Source organism: Scyliorhinus canicula, chromosome 10 (assembly GCF_902713615.1).
Source record: "Scyliorhinus canicula chromosome 10, sScyCan1.1, whole genome shotgun sequence".
NCBI lineage: Eukaryota > Metazoa > Chordata > Chondrichthyes > Carcharhiniformes > Scyliorhinidae > Scyliorhinus > Scyliorhinus canicula.
The window spans coordinates 20,729,874-20,742,884 of NC_052155.1; the positions used below are offsets into that span (position 1 = coordinate 20,729,874).

The 13,011-nt window shown below is 45.1% G+C and overlaps 1 protein-coding gene across 1 annotated transcript in view; it reads left to right on the forward strand.

The window, feature by feature from the left end:
• The window catches only part of LOC119972907 (piezo-type mechanosensitive ion channel component 2-like), a 1,374,210-nt gene that overhangs the window by 1,199,554 nt on the left and 161,645 nt on the right, over positions 1 to 13,011 (forward strand). The window contains 2 exon segments of the mRNA XM_038810453.1: positions 1,455 to 1,754; positions 1,842 to 2,100. Coding sequence (XP_038666381.1) covers positions 1,455 to 1,754; positions 1,842 to 2,100 — 559 coding nt within the window.

The following is a 13,011-nucleotide window of genomic DNA, read 5'->3' on the forward strand; positions in this document are numbered from 1 at the left end:
AAGCCAATTCATCGTTTTAAAGAGCTCTATCAGGTCACCCGTCAGTCTTTTCTTTTACAGAGAAAGGAGTACACCCTGTTCAATCTTTACTGATAGGTGTATCCTCCCAATTTTGGTAATATATATCTTTATAAATCCTTTTTATCTCCACTTTCTCCAATATTTTAATATATTTTAGCATTGAGACGAGAACTACACATTATGACTCCAAGCGAGGTCTGACAAAACATCCATATGAATGTAACATTTCACCACTTGTCTACATTGTGGACTGCAAATTTGTACCAGAAGATATTTGAAGTTTAACAAAGAGCCTAGAAAATGTTTCATAAAGAATACTTAAAACCAGGGGGTCTTTTTTAGGCCATTATAAATGTTTTTAATAATGCGCAACAACTTAGTTGGTGCGAGAACGTATATGATTCCAAAAATTAACTTCCAAAGGCCCTCACTCATTAATATATTGTAGGCCCAGAATAAAATGAGTATTAAACAACTTACAAGAATGTAAAACACTCCAACAGTGCTGATAATGGCTGTAATCTATAAGGACTTCTGCTTGAATGCACACTTGAACAACTGAACCAGAATATATAGAATAGGGATTTGCATGCACATTTTCTTGGGGATTTCTGTATTGGTTGTAAACAAAAAAAAAATTACACTGTAAGATAGTTACTCATTGCTTAAATAAGTAATGGACAATTTGTATTTAACTCGAAGGGTACAGATGAGGAAGGTTTAATTTTCTGTCTTTGACCTGGTCTGAATTAGTTGGTCTCATTGAGGCTCTGGTGGAGATGCTACAAATGATTGTTGTGTCTTGAAAAATGGAGAAAACCAGCAAGGGCGTTTTATTCTGCTTGCTGCCTGATGAAAGTGTGTGCATGTTGGATGAGGACTGAATTGGAACTATTGTGATGTATTTCATTATTAAGTAACCTGTTGACACTTAATGCCTAAGTTTACGTGTCAATAATGGTCACTTTGGCATGGTACTGGAGGGCTACCGGTTCCAGAGCAATTGTTCCATACAGTGAATTTTTCGCACTGGGTAAAGGGAGAGAACAAATAGATTTTTTAATGTTCAATTCCGATTTATAGAGTGTAACACAAAATAGATTAAAACAATATATGTGCAATATTTTCCTCACTTTTGTGACTTGACATAGGTTTAATCACATCAATACAATTTGACACACAAGCTTGGGCCCATGTATAAATATGTTAGCAATCTTGGCATGTGGGTTGAATATGCGCATGAATCTGGTACCAAATATACAATGAATCTTTTCCTAGTCAAAGCTATAAAAATCAGTTGCAATTTCACACTGAAATAATAATGGAAATTTTCAAACTTTTGAATGGGAAAAGGTTAAAAATCTGAAATCTCTGAAAGGAAAATGATTAGCTCCAAATTGAATCTCATAAAAGTGAATGTTTCTTTTTCTTAGTGAGCCAACACAATGCACAATGTTGTATTCACGTCAAGGGACCACAGATACAATTGAGGAAGTGGAAGACGAGCAGGATGAAGAAGCAACAATTCCTGTATGTACAGCAGATACCATGACTGAGGATGTTCCCCCTTCATATAGCAAAGCTGTTAGCCTTGATCGTTTATCCTTTAGTTCAGATTCAGCTGGTGAAAAACACCTCATGGCACTTACCCCAGATAGCAGAATGGATGTACTGGAAGATATCTTTCCAAATATGAGCCATGAACTAACAGCCAGTGAACTGCTTCTTAACAAGTAAGGTGAAATTTCCGATACATATCTGTTTTTGTATAATTGAGTTAGTGTACACTTTTAATGTGATTGCAATATTTTATATTTCAGAATGTTTTATGATGAAGAGTTAGAAGAGTCAGAAAAGTTCTACAAAGCCCAGCCTCGAGCTCTACTTCTTTTCTTTGCTCTATATAATATCTTGGTAGCTCGTTCGGAAATGTTGTGTTTCTTCGTTATTATACTGAACCACATGGTTTCAGCTTCAATGATTACCCTGGTAATTCCTATACTCATCTTCCTTTGGGCTATGCTGTCTGTACCCAGGCCAAGTAAACGCTTCTGGATGACAGCCATTGTATATACTGAGGTAGGTTGAATGTTTGGAATTTTATAACTTAATTTACAATTATTGCGGCAAAAGATATTTTTACAATATTGAAAGAACTGTGGAAATATTGCCTGCTCAATTTACTGAAATGAGAATGTTAAGTATAATGTCAGATATTTACAAAGCTTTAAAATATCAAAACACCAATGTATGTGTGGGGCTAGGATAAGGGTGTGGGTGGAAAGAGGAATTGAGAATAATCTCAAGTGGAGTGCAGAATGCAGTTATTGTGTTAATGACACTTGTAAATGCATCTATTCATTTGTCTCTGATAGACATTTCAGAATACAATTCCATTAATTGAATACTTTGTCTAGGCCAAAACAACAGTGTGAATGCATTGGTGAAGGAAATGCTATTCAACTTATCTGCTGTTTGTGGGTCCTTGCTGTTGTGTTTTCCAGCAAAGCATATTTGATTATACTTCAAATATGAATCCATTGGTCTCATTTTTGTTTCCTTAAGAATGTGAAAGGTTCTTTGAAATGGAAGAGATTTTTTAAAAATGATTTACTGGAACCAATTGTCTCTATCAGCTTGAAAATCCTATGGCCTCATCCATGTCATAGAGGTCGACAGCACAAAAAATGCCCTTCTGCCCATCGCTTCTGCGCCGGTCAAAAACAGCCACCTAACTATTTTCATTCCATTTTCCAGCAGTTTGGCATCGCAAGTGCACATCTAAATATTTCTCACATGTTATAAAAGTCTCTGCCTCCACCACTCTTTCAGGTGGTGAGTTCCAGACGCTCAGCACCCTCCGGGTGAAAGGCTTTCCCTCACATCCCCTCTAAACCTCCTGCCTTTCACCATAAATCTATGTCCCCTGGTCATTGGTCCCTTGGCCAAGGGGAAATATTTCTTCCTATCTATTCTATCTATGCCACTCATAATTTTATACATCTCAATCATGTCCCACTCAGCCTCCTCTGCTCCAAGGAAAACAACCCCAGTTTATCCAATCTCTCTTCATATCTAAATATCTCCAGCCGAGGCAACATCCTGGTAAATCTCTTCTGCACCCTTTCCAGTGCTATCACATCCCTCCTTTAATATGGAATCCAGAACTCTAACTGTGGCCGAACCAACGTTTTATACAGTTTCAGCATTACCTCCCTGCGTTTAAACTCTATGGCTCAGCTAATAAAGGCAAGTATACAATAAGCCTTCTTAATCACTGTATCTACCAGCCCTGCTACCTCATGGGATCAGTGTATATATATGCACACCAAGTCGGTGCTCGTCGGTGTTTCCCAGGGTACTGCCATTTATCATGTATTCCCTTGCCCAGCACATCTATATCATCCTGTAACCATCCCACCAATGTTTGTATCATCCATGAAATTGCTGATCAACCCTCCTACATTCATGTCAAAATCATTTATAGAAACCATAAACAGCAAGGTCCCACTGAACACAAAATGGGTAACTAGACATGCCAAAATTTCCAAAAAAAAACTATTCTAACTCTATCTACCCAGATGCAAAATTGGAACATTACCTTTAAAATTTAAAAGGATTGAAATCTGTATTCAAATTTTATAAAGAATTTGTTTAGATCAAATCTGCATGCACAATGCCTGCTTCATCAGCACTTAGGTTTGTTTGTTATTTGTTTGGTTATTATTTGCAGCATAGAAAGAGGCCATTCGACCCATTGTGTCTGTCCTGGCTCCCAAAAGAGCAACCTAGCTAGTCCCATTCCCCAGTCCTGTATCCATAGCCCTATAAATTCATCACTTTCAAATATATATCCAGCTCTCTTTTGAAACCTCCTGTGGAATCCAGCTCCTCCACTCTCCCAGACAGCGCATTCCAAACCCAACAACTCTCGGAGTAAAGAAGTTTCTCATCATCTCACTCCCAGCTCTCTTGCTGACCATCTTGAAATTGTGACCCCTAGTCACTGACATACCAACTGGTGGAAACAGAATATCCTTCTTTACCCTGGCAAAATTGTTCAGAATTCTGAACACCTCAAAAAGGTCATGTCTTAATCTTCTCTGCTCCAAGGAGAACAAGCCCAATTACTGCAATCTTTCCTTGTTTCTAAAATTCCTCATTCCTGGTATCAATCTGGTAAATGTCCTCGGCACTCTCTCCAGGGCTTTTTTAAAACATAATTCTTTATTCTCCTTTTTCGCATTTTCTCCCCAATTTACACCCACCAACAATAAACAATAATGAGTAACAAATATGTCAATCCCCATATCAATAACAACAATCCCATCCTCCCAAACCCAAACCATTCACCCACATGTTCACATAAACAACTGATAAAAAGGAATCAGGAATCCCCCATAGCCCCCATTAACACCCATCACCCCCCCCCCCCCCCCCCCCCCAGCCCTGCAACCCACCCACCCCCCCAACTAATGTTCAATGTTATCCAGTTCTTGAAAGTACATAATGAATAATGCCCATGAATTGTAGAACCTCTCTGCCCTTGCCCTCAGTTCAAACTTAACCTTCTCAAGAGTCAAGAATTCTAACAGGTCACCCCGCCACTCCAGGGCACAGGGTGGAGAGGCTGCTGTCCATCCCAGCAGGATCCGCCTTCGGGCGATCAACGAGGCGAAGGCTACAACATCTGCCTCCGCACCCGTTTCCCACCCTGGCTGGTCGAACACCCCGAATATGGCCTCCCGGGGGCAGGGGTCCTGTTTCACATTCACATGTAAAAACTTCCTTCCAGTAATCCTCTAGCTTGGGACAGGACCAAAACATATGAACGTGGTTAGCCCCCCCCCCCCCTCCCGCAATGTTCACACACATCTTCTACTCCTTCAAAGAATCGGCTCATCCCTGCCCTCATGAGGTGTGCTCTGTATACCACCTTCAGCTGTATCAGCCCCAACCTCGCGCACGAGGTGGAGCCATTCACTCTCCGGAGTACCTCACATCAGAACTCCTCCTCCATATCCTCTCCCAACTCTTCCTCCCACTTTGCTTTGATCCCTTCCAGCGGTGCCTTCTCCTCCTCTTCCAAAATAGCTCCATAGACCACTGACACAACCCCCTTCTCCAGTCCCCTGTCGTCAGCACCTCCTCCAGCAATGTGGAAGCCGGCTCCTCCGGGAAGATCTGTATCTCCTTTCCAGCAAAATCTCGAACCTGCATATATCTAAACATTTCCCCCTGCTCCAGCCCATACTTTGCTTCCAGCTCCTTCAATCCTGCAAACCGACCCCTAAGAAACAAATCTTTTAGCGTCTTAATCCCCTTCTCCTCCCATTTCCGACAATTTCCATCCCATGTCCCTGGCTCAAATCTGTGATTCCCCAGAATCGGCATTTCCCTTGACCCTGCCCCCAACCCGAAGTGTTGCGGAACTGCCTTCAAATGTTCAATGAAGCTATTATTACCGGGCTCTCTGAGTATTTCCCAGGGGCCATCGGGAGCGGGGCCATTGCTAGTGCTTTCAATCCTAACCCCCTGCATAAACTCTCCTCCATTCTGACTCACTGGGAATCAACTTCTCTTACCCAGCTCCGCACCTTCTCTACATTCGCCGCCCAGTAGTAATAAATCAGGTTCGGGAGACCCAAACCCCCCTGCCTGCCTGCCTTCCCCTCTGGAGTAGCACCTTTCTAACTCGGGCCAACTTCCCTCCCCATATGAACGACGTAATCCTTCTCTCAACCTCTCTGAAAAAAGCATTTGGCAGGAAAATCGGCAGGCATTGAAAAATAAACAGCAATCGTGGCGACACGTTCTTTTTAACCGCCTGTACCCGACCTGCCAGTGACAGAGGGAGACCATCCCACCTTGCCAGATCCGCTTCACTCTCCCCACCAAACTAGAAATGTTGTACCTGCGGAGCCCCCCCGAACTCCCGGGCAACCTGCACCCCCAAGTACCTAAAGTGAGTCCCTGCCCTACGGAATGGCAGCCCCCCCCCCCCCCACCCCTGCCCCCACACCAGGCTGAGCTACCACAAAATACTCACTCTTGACTAGATTCAGCTTGTACCCCGAGAAAGACCCAAACACTCGAAGCAGCTCCAATATTCCCCCTATCGACACACTTGGTTCCGACACGTATAACAGCAAGTCATCGGCATATAAGGACACCATATGCTCTATCCCCCCTGCGCTATTCCTTTCCATACCCCCGAACTTCTTAATGCGATGGCCAACGGCTCAATCGCGAGTGAAAACAGCAGGGGGGGACATAGAACATCCCTGCCCAGTATCACGGTGGAGAGAAAAGTATCTCGAGCTGATGTTGTTTGTGCGGGCACTCGCCCTCGGCTCCTTATATGGTAGCTTTACCCAATGCACAAATCTTGGTCCAATCCCAAACCGCTCCAGAACTGCCATCAAAAACCTCCATTCTACCCGGTCGAGCGCCTTCTTAGTGTCCAATGCCACAACCACCTCTGTTTCCTTCCCCTCTGCCGGTGCCATAATGATGTTCAACACTCTTCTAATGTTTGAAAAGAGCAGCCTCCCTCTCACTAACCCTGTCTGATCTTCACCTATCACCTTCGGGAGGCACTCCTCCAGCCTACCCGCCAGTACCTTCGCCAATATTTTTGTGTCCACATTCAGAAGTGATATGGCCTATACGACCCACACTCCGACGGATCCTTATCTTTTTTTAGCAACAGGGAGATTGATGCCTGCCCAAGGTTTGTGGCAACACCCCCTTCTCTATCGCCTCTTCAAACATCCCCACCATCAGGGGTGCCAGCTTATCCTTAAATATTTTATAATATTCCACCGGAAACCCATCCGGCCCTGCCACCTTCCCCTACTGCACCCTCCCAATCACATCCTTTATCTCCTGCTCCCCTATCGCTCCTTCTAATGTAGTCCTGTCCCCCTCCTCTAATCTCGGGTACTCCAACCCATCTAGAAGTTCCTGCATCTCACGATCTCCCCCGGGTGGCTCTGACCTGTACAACCTCTCATAAAATTCCTCAAAAACCTTGTTAATCAGATCCGGCGTCACCACCAACTTCCTTGCCCGATCCCTCACCTGTACAATTTCCCTTGCCGCTGCTTCCCTCCGGAGCTGACCTGCTAACAGATGCCCCGTTTTATCTCCATGTTTGTAAAACTGCACCCCTTGCTCGCCTCAGTTGGCGCACCTGGTAGATAGTCGGTCAAAACTCGCCTGTAGCTCCTTCCTCTTTTCCAGCTTTGCTGGGTCCCCATCGTCTGCATAACTCCTATCTACTTCCAACATCTCATCTATTACCCTCTGCCGCTCCAACCTCTCCTCCTTGTCCACCTTAAACGAGATCACCTCCCCCCTCACCACTGCCTTTAGAGCCTCCCAGACGACCATCTTCGACACCTCACCCGTACAGTTGAAATCTGCGTATTCCTTAATTACCTTTTCAATTTTGTCGCAGAACACTTTGATACCAAATGTCCCACATCTAATTTCCACCCTGGTCTCTGCGCTACCCCCTTCTCCAGTACCATATATACCCAATGCGGAGCATGATCTGACACTATCATTACCGAGTATTCCGACCCCTTAACCCCAGCCAACAAAGCCTTCCCCACCACGAAAAAGTCGATCCGCGAATATACCTTGTGGACTGCTGAGAAAAACGAGTACTCTCGCTCCCTCGGGTGCAGAAACCTCCAAGGGTCCACCCCTCCCATTTCCACCATTAGCCCAGCTAACGCCTTCACCCCCTGCCCCCGATGGGGCCAGCGAACGCGGCTGTGACCTGTCCAACCTTGGCTCCTGCACCAAGTTCCAGTCCCCCCCCCCCCCACTATCAGTTTGTGTGTGTCCAAGTCGGGGATAGCCCCAAACACCTTCTTTGCAAATCCCACATTGTCCCAATTGGGGCCATATACACTTAAGAACATAAGAACTAGGAGCAGGAGTAGGCCATCTGGCCCCTCGAGCCTGCTCCACCATTCAATGAGATCATGGCTGATCTTTTGTGGACTCAGCTCCACTTTCCGGCCCGAACACCATAACCCTCAATCCCTTTATTCTTCAAAAAACTATCTATCTTTACCTTAAAAACATGTAATGAAGGAGCCTCAACTGCTTCACTGGGCAAGGAATTCCATTAGATTCACAACCCTTTGGGTGAAGAAGTTCCTCCTAAACTCAGTCCTAAATCTACTTCCCCTTATTTTGAGGCTATGTCCCCTAGTTCTGCTTTCACCCGCCAGTGGAAACAACCTGCCCGCATCTATCCTATCTATTCCCTTCATAATTTTAAACGTTTCTATAAGATCCCCCCTCATCCTTCTAAATTCCAACGAGGACTGTCCCAGTCTACTCAACCTCTCCTCATAATCCAACCCCTTCAGCTCTGGGATTAACCTAGTGAATCTCCTCTGTACACCCTCCAGTGCCAGTACATCCTTTCTCAAGTAAGGAGACCAAAACTGAACACAATACTCCAGGTGTGGCCTCACTAACACCTTATACAATTGCAACATAACCTCCCTAGTCTTAAACTCCATCCCTCTAGCAATGAAGGACAACATTCCATTTGCCTTCTCAATCACCTGTTGCACCTGTAAACCAACCTTCTGTGACTCATGCACTAGCACACCCAAGTCTCTCTGCACAGCGGCATGCTTTAATATTTTAGCGTTTAATTAATAATCCCGTTTGCTGTTATTCCTACCAAAATGGATAACCTCACATTTGTCAACATTGTATTCCATCTGCCAGACCCTAGCCCATTCACTTAACCTATCCAAATCCCTCTGCAGACTTCCAGTATCCTCTGCACTTTTCGCTTTACCACTCATCTTAGTGTCATCTGCAAACTTGGACACATTACCCTTGGTCCCCAACTCCAAATCATCTATGTAAATTGTGAATAATTGTGGGCCCAACACGGATCCCTGAGGGACACCACTAGCTACTGATTGCCAACCAGAGAAATACCCATTAATCCCCACTCTTTGCTTTCTATTAATTAACCAATCCTCCATCCATGCTACTACTTTACCCTTAATGCCATGCATCTTTATCTTATGCAGCAACCTTTTGTGTGGCACCTTGTCAAAGGCTTTCTGGAAATCCAGATATACCACATCCATCGGCTCCCCGTTATCTACTGCACTGGTAATGTCCTCAAAAAATTCCACTAAATTAGTTAGGCATGACCTGCCTTTAACGAACCCATGCTGCGTCTGCCCAATGGGACAATTTCTATCCAGATGCCTCGCAATTTCTTCCTTGATGATAGATTCCAGCATCTTCCCTATTACCGAAGTTAAACTCACTGGCCTATAATTTCCTGCTTTCTGCCTACCTCCTTTTTTAAACAGTGGCGTCACGTTTGCTAATTTCCAATCCACCGGGACCACCCCAGAGTCTAGTGAATTTCGGTAAATTATCACTAGTGCATCTGCAATTTCCCTAGCCATCTCTTTTAGCACTCTGGGATGCATTCCATCAGGGCCAGGAGACTTGTCTACCTTTAGCCCCATTAGCTTGCCCATCACTCCCTCCTTAGTGATAACAATCCTCTCAAGGTCCTCACCTGTCATAGCCTCATTTCCATCAGTCGCTGGCATGTTATTTGTGTCTTCCACTGTGAAGACCGACCCAAAAAACCTGTTCCGTTCCTCAGCCATTTCCTCATTTCCCATTATTAAAACTCCCTTCTCATCCTCGAAAGGACCAATTTTTACCTTAGCCACTCTTTTTTTGTTTTATATATTTGTAAAAGCTTTTACTGTCTGTTTTTATATTCTGAGCAAGTTTACTCTCATACTCTATCTTACTCTTCTTTATAGCTTTTTTAGTAGCTTTCTGTTGCCCCCTAAAGATTTCCCAGTCCTCTAATTTCCCAGCAATCTTTGCCACTTTATATGCTTTTTCCTTCAATTTGATACTCTCCCTTATTTCCTTAGATATCCACGCTCAATTTTCCCTCTTTCTACCGTCCTTCCTTTTTGTTGGTATAAACCTTTGCTGAGCACTGTGAAAAATCGCTTGGAAGGTTCTCCACTGTTCCACCATAAAGTCTTAGCTCCCAGTCTACCTTAGCTAGTTCTTCTCTCATCCCCTTGTAATCTCCTTTGTTTAAACACAAAACACTAGTATTTGATTTTACTTTCTCACCCTCCATCTGTATTTTAAATTCCACCATATTGTGATCGCTCCTTCCGAGAGGATCCCTAACTATGAGATCATGAATCAATTCTGTCTCATTACACAGGACAAGATCTTGGACCGCTTGTTCCCTCGTAGGTTCCATTACATACTGTTCTAGGAAACTATCGCGGATACATTCTATAAACTCCTCCTCAAGGTTGCCTTGACCGACCTGGTTAAACCAATCGACATGTAGATTAAAATCCCCCATGATAACTGCTGTACCATTTCTACATGCATCAGTTATTTCTTTGTTTATTACCTGCCGCACCATAACGTTACTATTTGGTGGCCAATAGACTACTCCTATCAGTGACTTTTTCGTCTTACTATTCCTGATTTCCACCCAAATGGATTCAACCTTATCCTCCATAGCACCGATGTCATCCCTTATTATTGCCCGGATGTCATCCTTAAATAACAGAGAAACACCACCTCCCTTACCATCCACTCTGTCCTTCCGAATAGTTTGATACCCTCGGATATTTAACTCCCAGTCGTGACCATCCTTTAACCATGTTTCAGTAATGGCCACTAAATCACAGTCATTTACGATGATTTGTGCCATCAACTCATTTACTTTATTCCGTATACTACGGGCATTCAGGTAAAGTACACTTATGTTGGCTTTTTTACCTCTGTTTTGAATCTTAATATCTCCAGTTTTATTCCTTTTGTTATGACTGGGCCTATTCACTGAGCTCCCCTCAGTCACTGTACCTTGTACTGTCGCCCTTTTAGATTTTTGACTATGTCTTCTCTGCCTTGCACTTTTCCCCTTACTTCCTTTTGCTTCTGTCCCTGTTTTACTACCTTCCAACTTCCTGCATCGGTTCCCATCCCCCTGCCACATTAGTTTAAACCCTCCCCAACAGCTCTAGAAAACACCCCCCCAGGACATCGGTTCCAGTCCTGCCCAGGTGCAGACCGTCCGGTTTGTACTGGTCCCACCTCCCCCAGAACCGGTCCCAATGCCCCAGGAATTTGAATCCCTCCCTCTTGCACCATCTCTCGAGCCACGCATTCATCCTATCTATCCTGATGTTCCTACTCTGACTAGCTCGTGGCACTGGTAGCAATCCTGAGATTACTACCTTTGAGGTCCTACTTTTTAGTTTAACTCCTAACTCCCTGAATTCCGCTTGTCGGACCTCATCCCATTTTTTACCTATATCGTTGGTGCCTATGTGCACCATGACAGCTGGCTGTTCACCCTCCCCCCCCAGAATGTCCTGCAGCTGCTCCGAGACATCCTTGACCCTTGCACCAGGGAGGCAACATACCATCCTGGAGTCTCGATTGCGTCCACAGAACCGCCTATCTATTCCCCTTACGATTGAGTCCCCTATCACTATAGCCCTGCCATTTTTCTTCCTGCCCTGTGCAGCAGAGCCAGCCACGGTGCCATGAACCTGGCCTCTGCTGCCTTCCCCTGGTGGGCCATCTCCCTCAACAGTATCCAAAGCGGTATATCTGTTTTGCATGGAGATGACCGCAGGGGACACCTGCACTGCCTTCCTACTCTTGCTCTTTCTTTTGGTCACCCATTTTCTATCTCCCTCATTAATTTTCACCTGCGGTGTGACCAACTCGCTAAACGTGCTATCCACGACCTCCTCAGCATCGCGGATGCTCCAAAGTGAGTCCATCCTCAGCTCCAGAGCCGTCAAGCGGTCTAACAAGAGCTGCAACTGAACACAGTTCTTGCACGTGAAAGAGCCAGGGACAGTGAACGTGTCCCTGAGCTCCCACATCGCACACGAGGAGCATGACACGGGTCTGGGATCTCCTGCCATGTCTTAAACCTTAGGTAAACTTATACAACAACAATTTCAAAATAAAAATAAATAAATTAGACAATGAAAAGAATGAAAAGAAAAACTACTTACCTGTCACTTACCAGGGTTAAAAAGCACCTCTGAAAAAGCACCTCCTCACACTCTGCACCGATTTACCTCACTGCACCAAATTACCAAGTTGCAATCCCCACTCTGGATGAGTCTCACTCCGGATGTGTCTCCTGGAAAAGCGCTAGCTTACTCTAATAGCGCCACTAGCTTCCCCTCCAGAGCCCCTGTAAAAATCACATATCTACCCACCTGATCTGCCACCACCTTCTCCATCTGGAAGTGTGCTCTTTTGCTCACCATTACCCCTACCCTTCGAGCCCTTCCGTCAAGTCCAGAGTGAAACACCTGACTTACCCAGCCCTTTTTAAGTCTCACCTGGTCCTTCACCCTCAAGTGAGACTCCAGCAGCATTGCTACATCGGCTTTCAAACTTTTGAGATGCGCAAGTACCCTTGACCTCCTGACTGGACCTCCTAACCCTCTCACGTTCCACGTGACTATCCTAACTGGGGGTCTCTCACCCCCCCCCCCCACCCTTCTTATCCACCATCACCATACCACTGGGTCCTGCCCCTTGAGCCTGACCCGCCCCTATCCATTATTAACATTGAACCCCTTCCCCCACCTCCCAAAAATCCCCCCCTACATTTCCTCTCGAGAAAACATCTCCCAGCATCAGTCCCTCCCCGCACCCCCCCCCCCCCACCCCCCACCCCCCCCCCCCCTCGCTCGCCTCGTAGGCCCATCGAAGCCTGCCAACCAGGCTCCAATGTCCACAGCTCTCCTCTCACCTCACCTCCATTCACTAGCCGACTTTAGTTAGCTAGCAAGGGTGGCCCCACCCGCCATGCTATACCGTCCCCTCCCACCCAGTCCCAGAGAAAGAAAATAATAAAATAACAATCCAACCCATGCAATTCAATAAACTAAGATATAACCGTCA